Source organism: Fundulus heteroclitus, chromosome 11 (genome assembly GCF_011125445.2).
Source record: "Fundulus heteroclitus isolate FHET01 chromosome 11, MU-UCD_Fhet_4.1, whole genome shotgun sequence".
Taxonomy (NCBI): domain Eukaryota; kingdom Metazoa; phylum Chordata; class Actinopteri; order Cyprinodontiformes; family Fundulidae; genus Fundulus; species Fundulus heteroclitus.
This window is the reverse complement of record NC_046371.1, coordinates 4,031,529-4,048,543: the sequence shown is the minus strand read 5'-3', so window position 1 is coordinate 4,048,543 and position 17,015 is coordinate 4,031,529. Positions and strand designations below refer to the sequence as shown.

Below are 17,015 nucleotides of genomic sequence, written 5' to 3'. Positions count from 1 at the left end.
TTCTCTACGTTCTTAGTCTTAGTGGAAGGACTTCAGAACCGGGTCCATGTTCTCTACGTTCTTAGTCTTAGTGGAAGGACTTCAGAACTGGGTCCATGTTCTCTACGTTCTTAGTCTTAGTGGAAGGACTTCAGAACCGGGTCCATGTTCTCTACGTTCTTAGTCTTAGTGAGGACTTCAGAACCGGGTCCATGTTCTCTACGTTCTTAGTCTTAGTGAGGACTTCAGAACCGGGTCCATGTTCTCTACGTTCTTAGTCTTAGTGAGGACTTCAGAACCGGGTCCATGTTCTCTACTTTCTTAGTCTTAGTGAGGACTTCAGAACCGGGTCCATGTTCTCTACGTTCTTAGTCTTAGTGAGGACTTCAGAACCGGGTCCATGTTCTCTACGTTCTTAGTCTTAGTGAGGACTTCAGAACCGGGTCCATGTTCTCTACGTTCTTAGTCTCAGTGAGGACTTCAGAACCGGGTCCATGTTCTCTACGTTCTTAGTCTTAGTGGAAGGACTTCAGAACCGGGTCCATGTTCTCTACGTTCTTAGTCTTAGTGAGGACTTCAGAACCGGGTCCATGTTCTCTACGTTCTTAGTCTTAGTGGAAGGACTTCAGAACAGGGTCCATGTTCTCTACGTTCTTAGTCTCAGTGAGGACTTCAGAACCGGGTCCATGTTCTCTACGTTCTTAGTCTTAGTGGAATGACTTCAGAACCGGGTCCATGTTCTCTACTTTCTTAGTCTTAGTAAGGACTTCAGAACCGGGTCCATGTTCTCTACGTTCTTAGTCTTAGTGAGGACTTCAGAACCGGGTCCATGTTCCTTACTTTCTTAGTCTTAGTGAGGACTTCAGAACCGGGTCCATGTTCTCTACGTTCTTAGTCTTAGTGAGGACTTCAGAACCGGGTCCATGTTCTCTACGTTCTTAGTCTTAGTGAGGACTTCAGAACCAGGTCCATGTTCTCTACGTTCTTAGTCTTAGTGGAAGGACTTCAGAACCGGGTCCATGTTCTCTACGTTCTTAGTCTCAGTGGAAGGACTTCAGAACCGGGTCCATGTTCTCTACGTTCTTAGTCTTAGTGAGGACTTCAGAACCGGGTCCATGTTCTCTACGTTCTTAGTCTTAGTGAGGACTTCAGAACCGGGTCCATGTTCTCTACGTTCTTAGTCTTAGTGAGGACTTCAGAACCGGGTCCATGTTCTCTACGTTCTTAGTCTTAGTGAGGACTTCAGAACCGGGTCCATGTTCTCTACGTTCTTAGTCTTAGTGAGGACTTCAGAACCGGGTCCATGTTCTCTACGTTCTTAGTCTTAGTGAGGACTTCAGAACCGGGTCCATGTTCTCTACGTTCTTAGTCTTAGTGAGGACTTCAGAACCGGGTCCATGTTCTCTACGTTCTTAGTCTTAGTGGAAGGACTTCAGAACCGGGTCCATGTTCTCTACGTTCTTAGTCTTAGTGAGGACTTCAGAACCGGGTCCATGTTCTCTACTTTCTTAGTCTTAGTGGAAGGACTTCAGAACTGGGTCCATGTTCTCTACGTTCTTAGTCTTAGTGAGGACTTCAGAACCGGGTCCATGTTCTCTATGTTCTTAGTCTTAGTGGAAGGACTTCAGAACCGGGTCCATGTTCTCTACGTTCTTAGTCTTAGTGAGGACTTCAGAACCGGGTCCATGTTCTCTACTTTCTTAGTCTTAGTGGAAGGACTTCAGAACTGGGTCCATGTTCTCTACGTTCTTAGTCTTAGTGGAAGGACTTCAGAACCGGGTCCATGTTCTCTACGTTCTTAGTCTTAGTGAGGACTTCAGAACCGGGTCCATGTTCTCTACGTTCTTAGTCTTAGTGAGGACTTCAGAACCGGGTCCATGTTCTCTACGTTCTTAGTCTTAGTGAGGACTTCAGAACCGGGTCCATGTTCTCTACATTCTTAGTCTTAGTGAGGACTTCAGAACCGGGTCCATGTTCTCTACGTTCTTAGTCTTAGTGAGGACTTCAGAACCGGGTCCATGTTCTCTACGTTCTTAGTCTTAGTGAGGACTTCAGAACCGGGTCCATGTTCTCTACGTTCTTAGTCTCAGTGAGGACTTCAGAACCGGGTCCATGTTCTCTACTTTCTTAGTCTTAGTGGAAGGACTTCAGAACCGGGTCCATGTTCTCTACGTTCTTAGTCTTAGTGAGGACTTCAGAACCGGGTCCATGTTCTCTACGTTCTTAGTCTTAGTGGAAGGACTTCAGAACCGGGTCCATGTTCTCTACTTTCTTAGTCTTAGTAAGGACTTCAGAACCGGGTCCATGTTCTCTACGTTCTTAGTCTTAGTGAGGACTTCAGAACCGGGTCCATGTTCCTTACTTTCTTAGTCTTAGTGAGGACTTCAGAACCGGGTCCATGTTCTCTACGTTCTTAGTCTTAGTGAGGACTTCAGAACCGGGTCCATGTTCTCTACGTTCTTAGTCTTAGTGAGGACTTCAGAACCAGGTCCATGTTCTCTACGTTCTTAGTCTTAGTGGAAGGACTTCAGAACCGGGTCCATGTTCTCTACGTTCTTAGTCTCAGTGGAAGGACTTCAGAACCGGGTCCATGTTCTCTACGTTCTTAGTCTTAGTGAGGACTTCAGAACCGGGTCCATGTTCTCTACGTTCTTAGTCTTAGTGAGGACTTCAGAACCGGGTCCATGTTCTCTACGTTCTTAGTCTTAGTGAGGACTTCAGAACCGGGTCCATGTTCTCTACGTTCTTAGTCTTAGTGAGGACTTCAGAACCGGGTCCATGTTCTCTACGTTCTTAGTCTTAGTGAGGACTTCAGAACCGGGTCCATGTTCTCTACGTTCTTAGTCTTAGTGAGGACTTCAGAACCGGGTCCATGTTCTCTACGTTCTTAGTCTTAGTGAGGACTTCAGAACCGGGTCCATGTTCTCTACGTTCTTAGTCTTAGTGGAAGGACTTCAGAACCGGGTCCATGTTCTCTACGTTCTTAGTCTTAGTGAGGACTTCAGAACCGGGTCCATGTTCTCTACTTTCTTAGTCTTAGTGGAAGGACTTCAGAACTGGGTCCATGTTCTCTACGTTCTTAGTCTTAGTGAGAACTTCAGAACCGGGTCCATGTTCTCTACGTTCTTAGTCTTAGTGGAAGGACTTCAGAACCGGGTCCATGTTCTCTACGTTCTTAGTCTTAGTGAGGACTTCAGAACCGGGTCCATGTTCTCTACGTTCTTAGTCTTAGTGAGGACTTCAGAACCGGGTCCATGTTCTCTACTTTCTTAGTCTTAGTGGAAGGACTTCAGAACCGGGTCCATGTTCTCTACGTTCTTAGTCTTAGTGAGGACTTCAGAACCGGGTCCATGTTCTCTACGTTCTTAGTCTTAGTGAGGACTTCAGAACCGGGTCCATGTTCTCTACGTTCTTAGTCTCAGTGAGGACTTCAGAACCGGGTCCATGTTCTCTACGTTCTTAGTCTCAGTGAGGACTTCAGAACCGGGTCCATGTTCTCTACGTTCTTAGTCTCAGTGAGGACTTCAGAACCGGGTCCATGTTCTCTACGTTCTTAGTCTCAGTGAGGACTTCAGAACCGGGTCCATGTTCTCTACGTTCTTAGTCTTAGTGGAAGGACTTCAGAACCGGGTCCATGTTCTCTACGTTCTTAGTCTTAGTGGAAGGACTTCAGAACCGGGTCCATGTTCTCTACGTTCTTAGTCTTAGTGGAAGGACTTCAGAACCGGGTCCATGTTCTCTACTTTCTTAGTCTTAGTGGAAGGACTTCAGAACCGGGTCCATGTTCTCTACGTTCTTAGTCTTAGTGGAAGGACTTCAGAACCGGGTCCATGTTCTCTACGTTCTTAGTCTTAGTGAGTACTTCAGAACCAGGTCCATGTTCTCTACGTTCTTAGTCTTAGTGAGGACTTCAGAACCGGGTCCATGTTCTCTACGTTCTTAGTCTTAGTGAGGACTTCAGAACCGGGTCCATGTTCTCTACGTTCTTAGTCTTAGTGAGGATTTCAGAACCGGGTCCATGTTCTCTACGTTCTTAGTCTTAGTGCGGACTTCAGAACCGGGTCCATGTTCTCTACTTTCTTAGTCTTAGTGAGGACTTCAGAACCGGGTCCATGTTCTCTACGTTCTTAGTCTTAGTGGAAGGTCTTCAGAACCGGGTCCATGTTCTCTACGTTCTTAGTCTTAGTGAGGACTTCAGAACCGGGTCCATGTTCTCTACGTTCTTAGTCTTAGTGAGGACTTCAGAACCGGGTCCATGTTCTCTACGTTCTTAGTCTTAGTGGAAGGTCTTCAGAACCGGGTCCATGTTCTCTACGTTCTTAGTCTTAGTGAGGACTTCAGAACCGGGTCCATGTTCTCTACGTTCTTAGTCTTAGTGAGGACTTCAGAACCGGGTCCATGTTCTCTACGTTCTTAGTCTTAATGAGGACTTCAGAACCGGGTCCATGTTCTCTACGTTCTTAGTGGAAGGACTTCAGAACCGGGTCCATGTTCTCTACGTTCTTAGTCTACCTTATCGAACAGGGCGATGTAGAGGGAGAAGCCGAAGCGATCACGCAGGTTGATCTTGTCTGCCAGAGCGTTGCAGAGCTCGAAGGCGGTGGTTGCAGAGTCGGCCAGCAGCGTCTTGGTGGTGCCGTCCATGAACGTCACAGGCAGCATGATGGGCTTCTTAGACTTGGTGGCCTGAAGGAAAACAAAACCAGAAACACACAAATCAGACAAACTGCTAGTTCAGGGTTCTGCTACCTGTGGCTCTTAAAAACTTAGACCAAAAATTTGGGAAAAAATTGGTCAACGTTTCTAAATGTAAAGGTAATTTAAAATTGCGAGCTTTAGGATGCGTTTAGTTCTGAAATATATGCATAACATTTCCAGAAAGAAAGAAACTAATGGTGTATAGAATATTTTACTGTAGATAAATGAAGTATCTTTTTGCCAATAGGTTGCAAACGACTTGCTTTTTCATCATTTTGATGCCATTTGCTATAAAAATAAAATGTCCAATTGAAGAAAATGCATTAAAACTAAACATAAAATTACTGTTGGTTTAAATAATAAAAACTGTTGCACTGCAAAAAGGAAATGAAAGTAAAATTTTCTTGAAATTAGTGTATTTTCTTTGATTTGAGCAATGCCAATGAGATGAGTATTTTTACCCCTAAAATAGGATAATTAGACATCCTGCACTTGAAATAAGATGGAGATGAATTGTTCTTATTTTAAGTGTGAAAATCTTATTCCATTGGCAAATAGTCTGCTCAAATCTAGGAAAAATACACAAATTTCAAGATAATTTTACTTACTTTGAGTTCCCTTTTTGCAGTGTGATCTTTAATTTAAAAAAATGTAAACAAATTTCCTATAGTATATTATAAAAACAAGCTCTTGTTTCAAAGAGATGTGTAACTTTTGTGGCTCTAAACAACATTTGTTTAGCTGCACCAAGGGTAAAAATGGGTCTGCGGTTGTAAAGGTTGCTGACCCCTGTGCTAGTTTATGCCTTTATCAGCTATATCACATGAATTATGAGCTAATTATGTAGGAACCATGCAATCAGGCTCTCTATGCCAGTAGTAGTTTAGTGACACTTGTTTACCGTAGCCTAAAAAATCTTTTAGAAACTTAGTCAATACATGTTTATGAATCCAAAGTAAAGACACATTAACACACTGTAAAAAGGCACTAAAAGTAAGTAAAATCTTCTTGAAATTAGTGTATTTGTCCTTGATCTGAGCAGGTAAATAAGCTTATCTGCCAATGGAATAAGATTTTTGCACTCAAAATAAGAACAATTCATCTCCATCATCTTATTTTAAGTGCAGTGTATCTAATTATCTTATTTTGGGGGTCAAAATACTCATTCCATTGGCAGACAATCTTATTTATCTGCTCAAATCAAGGACAAATAAACTCATTTCAAGAACATTTTACTTACTTTTAGCTCCTTTTTTGCAGTGCACTGCTTGATTATTTAATGATCCAAAGTCATATTAGCGCTCTGGTGCAGCTCACATCAATACTGGATTCAGCTCTCTTGATTATAATCACAAACCTTTTTACCCCCAAAAACACCAGGATTTAAACAATTAACCAAACAAAAGATTTCTGACACAGATTGAACCCAGTCCGGCGTATAAAGTGAGCCGTCCTACGGGTCGGTACCTGCAGCTCCAGCCAAGATGGCGGCTGAGTTCGCGTGCGGTTCACAAACGTCCTCCTCAGCCTCTCTTCACAGTACGGAGCATAACCAGGAGGGCCGTTCTTCAGGAAGGTTCGTAAATACTGAGCAGGAAAAAACAGTTTTGAAGAGGTAAGTGGGGAAATAAAGTTGTCACACTTCACACAAACCTTAATATCAAAGAATAAAAACAGTAAATACAATTAATTTACCATATTTTTCGCACTAGATTATAAGGCGCATTAAATATTCTTCACTATAGTGTAATATCGCTCCTCCACGTCCACAGCTCTCTATCCGTCTCTGTCAGGAGGACAGAGTAGCTGGACTAAACTGCCCTGTTTCTAACATAAGGCCAATATAAACTTAACTTTTATATTTAATTAACTTACTAGGTTTATTGTTGCTAGCGCGTACTCCAGGCTGCCTTACATGAATGCACTTCTAGTTTAGACATTACAGTCAGGCAGTCTGGTAGACAGCTCAGGGGTCCTCAGGTAGTGACACAGTGTACCGTGATGCTCCTAATATCCATTGAGCTGAGCGGCTTCGTTGCTAAACAAAGTCGTACTTACACATTTTAACAGATTTTTGAGAACATTGTACCACATAAAATCAGTCAGTAAACACAACGGTGATCATAGATAAGGTGCACCGGATTATAAGGATTTTAAGTGCGCCTTATAGTCCAAAAAATACGGCATTAAGAGGAATAAAGCGATCCAAATCAGTCTGATCCTATGTGAAAATATAATTGCTCAACTTGTTGAATCATGAATTAACTGATTAGCCCCAATTTTTTTGGTTCAATTTCTCCAACAACAAGCAGGTTTAATTAATTAGGACCTGCCTGACGACACGAAGAGAGCCGATGACGCATCATATGCCGATGACGGCGAGAACAGACGAGACACAAAGCCACCGATGTCTTTAAGAAAACGTGGTAGAAATGAGCCAGAGCTTTCCGGGAGGTCCACCAAAATGACTCCAGGAGTCCATCAACGGCTCATCCAGGAGGTTCTGGAAGAACCCGGAGCAACGTCTAAAGCTCTGCAGGCCTCGACGCCTCAGTTCAGCTCAGAGGTCATGATTTAATGAACAAGAAGTGGGCAGAAATGACTGCAGAACCACTGCAGACCCAAAATAACACAAAGGTCATGACGTTACTGACGGAACTGTGAATTTAGGTCCATTTGGGTTTTGCAGCCTCTGAACGGCTCAAAAGAACCGAGTCAGGGTTTGCAGTGGTCTAGTCAAAGTCGGGACATGAATTCAGAACCGGATTATGGGATCGGCAATCATTTATCACATGGGACCAAGTTGGGTTGGATGGAAAATTAAGATTTTCTTTTAATAAAGGAAATAAAAAAGCATCATTACGTTGTTAGCCAGGTTAGATTTGTCTCATATTAAAATTACTCTGACCATTTGAAACATTTACGTGTTTAAGAAAGAGGAAAAAACTGAGAAAACTGAAAGTTTTAAGTTATCAATGACAAAATAACAGCAGAAAATTAGAGGAGATTAAAGAACTCCTCATAATTTCTCACTTTGACGAACTTCTCGGAGGGCGAGAAGCAGCCGACGCAGAGTGACAGGAGGATCCATCCTCGAGCGTGGCTGCTTTTGGACGGGTTCTGTGTCAGCTGCTTGCAGATCTGACAGTAGATCTCATCCCTGAAACAGAGGAGCAGCTCAGCAGTGAACACACACCCTGCCCAGAGCGGCTCTGAGGAAGGAAATGACGGGAATTTGTATCTTATCTCACATTATCATTACTTTATCACCTCTTTTATTGTATTCTTTGAAAATTTCTCCACTTTTTATTCATGATTGTTCAACATTTTTTATTTATCCTCAATAAAATTATGTTACTTAGAGCCGCACCTTAAACGAATTAATTTCCCCCTATGGGGATGATAAAGTTCATCTTATCTACATATTAATAATTGTATGATTATTATAGGAGTTTATGTCCTCATTTCCGCCACTGTTCAGGTCAGTGGGTCACAAACACTGAGCTATATTATACACTGGAGTGCTAATAGCCGCTGTTAGAACGAGTCGCTTTGAAGCCACCAGCCGCCATACTGGTACTCCCTATTTTCCTCCAGTAACTATGGAATATGTGCGCTACATCATCGAATAATGAGGATTTTCTCATGTTCAGGGGGGGCTTAAAACTTTTAAAATGCCTAATGCCATATACTTTTATGTTATGTTCTAAAACTATCAAGTACTGAGAAAGTCATGTGCTGAAATATTTTGCATTTTATTCATTTAAATATATATATATATATATATATATATATATATATATATATATATATATATATTTAATATGAATAACATGTAAAATATTCAGCACCTAATTTCCTAGTAGTTGATAGTGTTAGTACATCCACTGACTGTAGAATTACCTGTGAAACGTTTTCCCACAGCCAGAAAACTGCTTGTTGTTTCAACCAAATCCTGTGGGATTCTGTGAGAGTAGGGAGTAGCAAGATGGCGGCCAGTGACTTCAGTTTTTCGGCAAAATCAGCACTCCAGTGTATTATATAGCTCAGTGAGTTTTTCGGCAAAATCAGCACTCCAGTGTATAACATCACAAAGGTGGGTGTGCGCCCCTAGAGGCCACGTAGTGTAACTGCACGGGTGAATGGTAGAAATGGACTGGAAAAATGACAAAATGAGAGGATATTTAAAAATATATATTAATGGCAATGTTGAATTCAATTACACAGTAAAATAGATAGTTAAACTTAAAACATTTACACTTAATTTAAAGAAGATTGCAGTTTATTTTATTGCTATACGTGGTGGATCAGCCAATCAGCTCTCTCCGTTTCCACCATCTTCCCGCTTCAGACACTTTTAGCCTCACTAAAAAATCCTCTCTACTCCTAACATTTTGTCACTTTAGGAGCTCCCTGAAGGCCTAAGTTGCTTTGAGAATAAAATATAATTTTTTTTTCATATATATTTGATTTCCCAGAGGAATCAAACGGCAGCAACACGTGGACACCTGAGGGCTGGGCGTAAGATGCCGTTGCCAATGATGAAGTGAAGCTTCTCCAGGTTGGAGGTGGGCCGGTCCTCCAGCATGCTGTTCCCCTGCAGGCCGTAGTCCGCCCCCTCCGTCAGCCGCCGGGTCACCTGCCACAGAGGAGAAACGACTCTCAGGCGTCTAAACCTCACATTTTAAAAGGTATACTATGCAACCGGGGTTGATTTTCCAGTGAGGCTCCCCCCAGAGGGCGAAAGTAAAAGTGCACTGTGGTAAAGATGCTCAGCTGTTCTGGTTTCTCCGTCAAGCCAGGCACGGTTGTTTTGAGCTTAGCAGACAGACGAACGCAACGAAAAGTGGAAAAAACGGCAGTACAAACAATGACTAACACAGTGAAGGTATGAACATCAGGGTTTCCCACAGCGCTATCCTGGACTCGCCAAACTCACGCTACCGCCTCGTCAACATTCAAAAAAAAAGAAAATAATAAAGAAAATAAAAATAATAATAATAAAAAAATCAATATGCTTGCATGTTTATTTGAGGTTAACACACGGTTCTTTGTTGTTGCTTTCGCGCGTGCATATAGTGAATGGCAGGGCAAAAACACATGGAGTTCTCGCCGTAAAGCAAGACCGACTCTCGCGGTCTTGCACGAGACTTCTGAGCCTGTGGGTGCGGGCCGAGGGCTCCTGCTATTGCAAGTGCGGTATTTCCCCCACAGACCACCAGGGCGGCCGAGAAAACCTTTGTTCGACCTGAAATGACTCATTTAATCATTCAAAACGGTATGGAGCACATTAATTACCTGAAAAATGTTGCATAGTATGCCTTTAAAAGCAGTGAAGGAGCTAAAAGACTTTTACTGGAGGAAAAAAATCACAAATATAATGAAATGCTTACAGTTACAACACAAAACACTGGTTCTTTCGTTGTTTTTACCTCTCATTGAACTCTGTGAGCCTCACCTCTTCTGTTATCTTTGACTTCCTCTTTAGGGTCAGAGACACCAGTTTGTGTCTGACGCTGTTTCTCTTCTGAGAGTCCGTGGAGCTGTTCTGTAGAGACAGACGCGGATGAAGCACCCAGAAACCATCCGGAGGTTTTCTCACCGCCACCGCCTCACCTCTTCCTCCACCTGCAGCTCCTGCAGCTCCCGCTTGTAGGTCGTCCTCCTGCCGAGCGTCTCGTAGATCTTGGTCATGACGGGGATCTTCTCGCTGCCGTCGTTGAGGACCACTTGGCATTTGGGCTCCGACAGGTCCCCCATGAACCTCAGCACGGTGATCCAGACAGCTAAAGCAGCCTGGAGAGTACGGGGAAAGGGTTTTATCTGGACGTCTGGTTGGTGTAACAACGCCACAGGGAGGCTGCAGCTTCTGAGGGACTGGAACAAACATCCATCTCTACCGGCAGAGCTGCGGCTCGTGTTCTGCATTTTAGCAATAATTCATAAAAGACGATCCTTTTGCTTCGATTACTGCATCGGTGCAGTGACACATGGAGGGAACCGGCCTGAAAAGAGGACTTTGGATCGCCAAGAAACAGTCCAGTCCAACGAGCTCCTGGCATTATCTCTGGTTCAGGTGACAATCCCAATACAGCTACTCGGTTTCGACAACTTTCTACTTTTTTCCTTTGTCTAAACTTTCCATTAATTTATTGAATAAAGCAGCCAACTTCTACAGCCATGACCTTTTTGTGGAAGACGTCAGCGACCGTCTGCTGGACGACTGTCGGTCAGCGTTCCTCCCCAGGACTGGCTGAGTGACTCCTGCACCCATGATGTCACATCGTTTGATGAAAATGAAGATTATTCATCCACAGATCTGGTACACCTGGTCTGGCGTTCTGTTAGCTGTGACATCATCCAGGGGAGGAAGATCATCCTCTATTACCATCTAGCATAGAAAGTACCTCTGGATCAATGTGAGCTTCTGTGCTTTCTGTGTCTCTGCTCTGTCTTCTCTAACATAGAAAGTACTCCTGAAATTTTTTACAGTTTTGTACCGCCCTAAAACTATGCTAACTGAATTTTTGAATGTGGGTTATAATCTTGATTTATACACTCCGATTATTTGGTCCACAAAGATCTGATCAAAAATCTTGTTTGCACCAGGATAAGAGGTGCCAATGTCACAAAACATAAGAGTAGACACTTAATAAACAGAGAATTAATTCAACTAAAACGTTACAACAAATGTGCATGTTCGATAAGTCAAAATATGTAACAGACAAGTTTAAAAAAAGGACACTGCAGAGTTGCCATTTAGGCTGACCCATCAGGATATGCTGTAAAATAAAATCTTACAAAAAAAGTTAGTTTCTATTTTACAGAAATTAAAAAGAACTGTGCGACATTTTAAGCAGAGGATTTCCTCAGGTGTTAAATAATTTAAACCAGGAAAGCAATTGTATTCCTGACAATTATTTTCTAACTGATTGATTGTATGTTTTTTTCTACAGAACTAGGTATAAATATTATCTGCTTATCGTGCAAAATTCCCTGAAATGAAATCTGTAATAAATAAAATTAAACCGGCTTATTGACATGCGCATCATTCCTGCTCCACCCTGAGCTGAGAACAAAGATGGCCGACGGCTAACCGCTCGTTTCTTTACCCACCAGCTGGTCCCCTTCGTCCTCGTGGAACAGCAGCGGTTGCTTCAGCGGCCGTCGGATGTAGGTGTGAGTGGAAAGGCCCTGGAAGTAGGTGGCGGCGAACTTGGAGAACTTGTACTCGGACAAGTCTTCCTCCTCTTCGTCGGGCAACGGCGGCGCGTCGTTCGACATCTCATCTGGCTCCTCGCCGCGAGGAGCTTGTTCCAGATCCTGAGGGAACAAAGTTAACTCTGTAAGAGCTTTAAGCGCATGTCTTTTATCTGCTAGATGAGCATGTAGATAAGATTAGTTTAAGGCGCGGCTCTAGCAACATAATTTATTGAGGATAAATAAAAGAAAATGGGAAGAATATTGAACAATCATGAATAAAAAATGGATAAATTTACAAAGAATACAATAAAAGAGGTGCTAAAGTAATGATAATGTGGGATAAAATACACATTTCCTTCCTAAAATGCCAGGATTGGGTTGGGAACCAGAAACAGGGTTCCTACAGCATAAGGCAAGTTAAATTCAAGACTTTTTAAGACTTTTTAATGCCACTTGAAATTAAACGTTAAGACCAACTTCACGATAAACAAGATAAACCTGGTTGCGACAACTTCACCCAAATGTTTATTTTAACATAAACCATTATTTTCTGGCCCAGTAGACATGTTTAAAATTTTGAAGAACATTCCATATAGGAAGAAAGCTAAAAAACACACAAATTACAGATATATTTTTAACAACTACTGAACTGAATTCACAAACTTTGTTTTGTTCCCTACTAAAATAAACTATAAATCAGTTTTAAAAAGCACAACATAACCAGTGCCAACTCTTTTTCGCATCTATGGTCCGGCCGCAACAGTTTTTATTGGTTCCGCTATCGGGACGGAACCAATGATGGTTACATTGAGCCGTTTGGTAAATTAAAAAAATAATAATTGTGTCGATTATTTTATTGTTTGGTAAGGATTACAAAAATAAAATCCTATTTATGACCTGGTAACAATTTTAAGACCTAAGAAAGATTGATTTAAGATATTTTAATGCCAATTAAGGCCTTAGTTTTATATTACAGAATTCAATGCCTTTTAAGACTTTTTAAGGATCCGCGGGAATCCTGAGAAAGTTGTCTTGTTGCACGTCTATTTTCACCCATATTCTACGGTTTGGCCTTAATTTCTGCTAAATTTCTCTAATCATGACTTCCCGCTCCAGCACTGGGGCAGCTGGTAACAAAGGAACAACATGTATTTTACATTAGATAAAAAACAAAGTCTGGTAAATTGGTGCAAATCTTAAAACAGATGTAATCTGTAGTTATGGGGTCACCAACATTTTTGAAACTGAGAGCTACACTGCAAAAACAGATCTAAAAATAAGTAAAATGTTCTTAAAGTTAGTGTTATAATCCTTGATTTGAGCAGGTAAATAAGATTATCTGCCAACGGAATGAATATTTCTACCCCTAAAATAAGATAATTAGACATCCTGCACTTAAAATAAGCAGATGGAGATGCATTGTTCCTATTTTAGGGGCCAAAATCTTATTCCATTGGCAAATCATTTTATTTACCTGCTTAAATCAAGGACAAATACACTAATTTTAAAGAATATTTGACTTATTTCTAGTTCCGATTTTGCAGTGTACTTCACTGATGTCTACCTGTACTGATCTTTGAAGTAGAAGAGTCAGAGTTCATAACTTAATGTGAAATAAACACATTTCTCATGCTTTGTTATATATATTGTCATTTTAAAATCAAAATAAATGCAAATGTGATTAAAAAAGTAGTAAGGGCATAAAATAAAGTTTAGGTGGTGGAATGTGGTTCTTTTAGAACAGGCCTGTGGCCATCACATCTGGTCCTCGATGGCTACCTGGTGACCATGTTGGTGACTCCTGCTGTAATTTAGACATCTGGGTGATTTGGATAAAGGTTTGAGTCAAATAGGTTGAAAATCTGGTGAGTTTGAGGTGCAGAAGCAAAACAGAGGAAGCTCTGATGTCACTTTTCTTTTTATATTAATTATTCAGTTTCGCTTTTATCAAGGATTATACTTTCTACAAATTTATGGCTACTTAAAGGAAGCGATGGACACATACTTCAAAGCCGGCTGGTGCCTGTCCGTCCTGGTTCGGTAACGGGCCCGAGTCGCCGAGGAAGCCAAACATGCGGTCCACCATGTCGGAGTGGTCGACCGGCTGCTCCTTCTCCCTCTCCATCTGCTCCAGCAGCTCCTTCTTCCTCCTGGCCTCCTCCTTCTCCTCGCGCTCCCGCTCCTCCTGCTGCCGGGCCAACAGATAGAGCCGCTCCTGGTGCTTCCTCTCGGCCTGCGCCTTGGCCCGCCGCACCGTCATCTGGTTCCGCAGCTGCTCCTCCTCGGTCAGGCGCTGCCGCTCGGCGTCCAGCCGCCGCTGGAGCTTAGAGGCGAGGAAACAGAGGAAGGCGGGTTAAAACTAGGGCTGGACCATATGGAATAAAACGCATATCGATAAAATAGAGATCACATTGATCGATAATTATCAAAAATTTCAGAACATGTATTTTAAGTGCAGCTCTGCACTGCAAAAATAGAACTAAAAATAAGTACAATTTTCTTGAAATGAATGTATTTGCCCTTGATTTGAGCAGGTAAATTAGATTATTTGCCAATGGAATGAGATTTTTGCACTTAAAATGGGAAAAATTCATCTCCATCATCTTATTTAAGGGCTAGAAATACTTGTTCCATTGGCAAATAATCTCATTTACCTGCTCAAATCAAGGGCAATTACATTCATTTCAAGAAAATTTTACTTATTTTTAGTTCTCTTTTTGCAGTGTGATTTTATGCTGTTGCTTAACAACCTATTTTTAGATTGAGACACAAACACTGAATTCAAACTCAACCCTTTCTTCAACCAACTTTTTACCAAAACTGCAAGTTTAAAAAAAAAAGAAAAAAAAAAAAAGAACGCGTGTTCTCTGAACTCTTTGAAGGGGGCGGAGCTTCCTGGATCTGCGTTTGTGATTGGTTGGGAGGATGTAATGACTGTAATATTAACCTACATGGCTAGAATGCAAAAGGAAAACTTTTATTCTATTGAACTTTTCAGTATACCTCTGTTGATCCATATGTATTATTGAATTATCGTCCAGGCCTACGTTTAAACTATAGCTGTACAGGTGAGAGGAAACCTCACGAAACCTCACTATATGAGGAGAGCGGCAGTCCAGCTGTTGCTGAGGGCTGGGATGAAGGCAACAACGGAGCAGATCTAAACCTTTACAGTTAGATCATGACAACTGATTCAGCAGCACAAGAATTAGTCGAAACTCAAAGTAAAAGTTGGATTGTGAGCATTTTACTGCGCAGTGGAGCAGCTGGTAGCGCTGTTGTCTTACAGCCAAAAGGTCCTGGGTTCAGATTATAGCCTGGTGTCTTTCTGCATGTTCTCCCTGTGCATGCGTGGATACTCTCTGGGTACTCCAGCTTCCTCCCACAGTCCAAAAACCTGACTGTTAGGTTAATTAGTCTCTAAATTGCACTTAGGTGGGTGGTTGTATTTCATGTGTTGCGTTGTGATGACCCTGCACGGAGTAGCGGCTACGGACCATATGGGCAATTGCATCGCTCAGTTCTTTATAATAACGACAATAATCATAAACTTTAGAAATATTTCCATCACAATACTAATGCAGTTTCTGGAAAATACTTAGCCTAGCTTTAATTTTACTCATTAAAAGGAAAATAGATTAGGAAAATCAAATAATCTATATTAAAAGAAGCAAAAAAACAAAAGAAAAAATCTGAGACATTTCAATTTTTTTCTTTTACATTATTATTCCTAAAATAAAACTAGTGTAAAGAGAAAAAAAATAATATTAACATATTAACAGGTTTACTCCCCTCTCTGGAGTCCCAGGGCTTTTATTTTGTATTGTATTCTAGCTCAACAGTGAATAGTAAAATAGTACATCGCTTAAATTTTCAATAATAATTTATTTGTTACCGAGAACCCACACAGAACCCGGCAGAATCATTTAAAGTCCATAAAGTAACATTAAGTCAACTTTCTGACATGTTTACAAGGTTAACATGTGAAGATGAGGGAGCAAATTAGAGGAAAACACAATAAATCAATGTCAATACAAAAAATATAAAATAATCATAATGTAAAAAAATAAAAAACAATATAATATGAAGTCCCTCAAAAACTGTTATAGCTAGACATGTTTTTTTCTTTCTTGCTCTTGTCCCACTAGAAAATTAATTGAAACTTATACAATCCAATCCACTTTATTTATATAGCATGATTTTAACAAACACAACGTTTCCAAAGTGCTGTACAACAAAATAAAACATGTTAAATAAATATATAACAATAAAAACACAATAAAAGATGAAGTAGACAATAAAAGATAAAAGCAGTAAAATAAAAAAAATAAAAATATGTTGTTGCTGTTATTGACAAAGACAGAACACATGTTTGCACGTTGTTTTGCTGTTTTGGTCTGCATACATCATGGTGGAGCTTGAAAAGTCCAGATCGTGACAGAACCTCGTTATATTGGGCTGTCAGTGAAGCTAACAACAGCTAGCGTTAGCTTATGTTGTCCTAGAGGTTCACAACTTCCCTGATGCACGTTCAAGAGCTTTACTGACCTAAGTTGTTCTCTGTGTCGTACTGCTAGCTTAGCACGTAGCATTGTTACGCTCACGGTCTGATTTTAGCTTAATTTTGACAACTTTTAGTGTTCCGACCCGTTACTTACGCTGAAATGCGCTGGATAAAACCTTGTCGGTTGAAGTTGCTAGCTTGTTAAGCTAATTTACTCCATTCAACCTCCCAGGTGTGTTCCATGTTATTCGGCTTGTTGTGGATGCAGCTGTGTTAACTTACCAGATTAAATGTCAGTTTTTAGCCTTGGATTTTGTGAAATAAATGTAAATGGTAAATGGCTTGTACTTGTACAGCGCTTTAACTAGTCAGACGAACCCAAAGTGCTTCACACTATAGTCATTTACCTGTTCACACCCTGACGGTGGTGAGCTATGTTAGAAGCCACAGCTGCCCTGGGGCAGACTGACAGTGTCTAAATAAATGTGACATTAGTTCAGTGCAACTTTTTGACTTCCCGTTAGTATTATTTTTATTATGCTCTACATGTCTTATTTTTAATTTATTACTGTGTTTGTGTTTAGTGTTTTTATTATATATTTACTGAAACATATAGACCAGTGGTTACCAT

At 41.2% G+C, this 17,015-nt stretch overlaps 1 protein-coding gene across 4 annotated transcripts in view; it reads right to left on the bottom strand.

The window, feature by feature from the left end:
• Positions 1-17,015, bottom strand: part of LOC105920352 (unconventional myosin-VIIa) — an 83,919-nt gene that overhangs the window by 19,608 nt on the left and 47,296 nt on the right. For all 4 annotated transcript variants that reach the window (XM_036142750.1, XM_036142751.1, XM_036142749.1 and 1 more), the window contains 8 exons: positions 13,886-14,203; positions 11,794-12,000; positions 10,294-10,473; positions 10,136-10,225; positions 9,186-9,316; positions 7,711-7,837; positions 6,145-6,264; positions 4,492-4,665 (listed from right to left, as the gene is read on the bottom strand). In XM_036142750.1, coding sequence (XP_035998643.1) covers positions 4,492-4,665; positions 6,145-6,264; positions 7,711-7,837; positions 9,186-9,316; positions 10,136-10,225; positions 10,294-10,473; positions 11,794-12,000; positions 13,886-14,203 — 1,347 coding nt within the window. The remainder of the gene's footprint in view (positions 1-4,491; positions 4,666-6,144; positions 6,265-7,710; positions 7,838-9,185; positions 9,317-10,135; positions 10,226-10,293; positions 10,474-11,793; positions 12,001-13,885; positions 14,204-17,015) is intronic.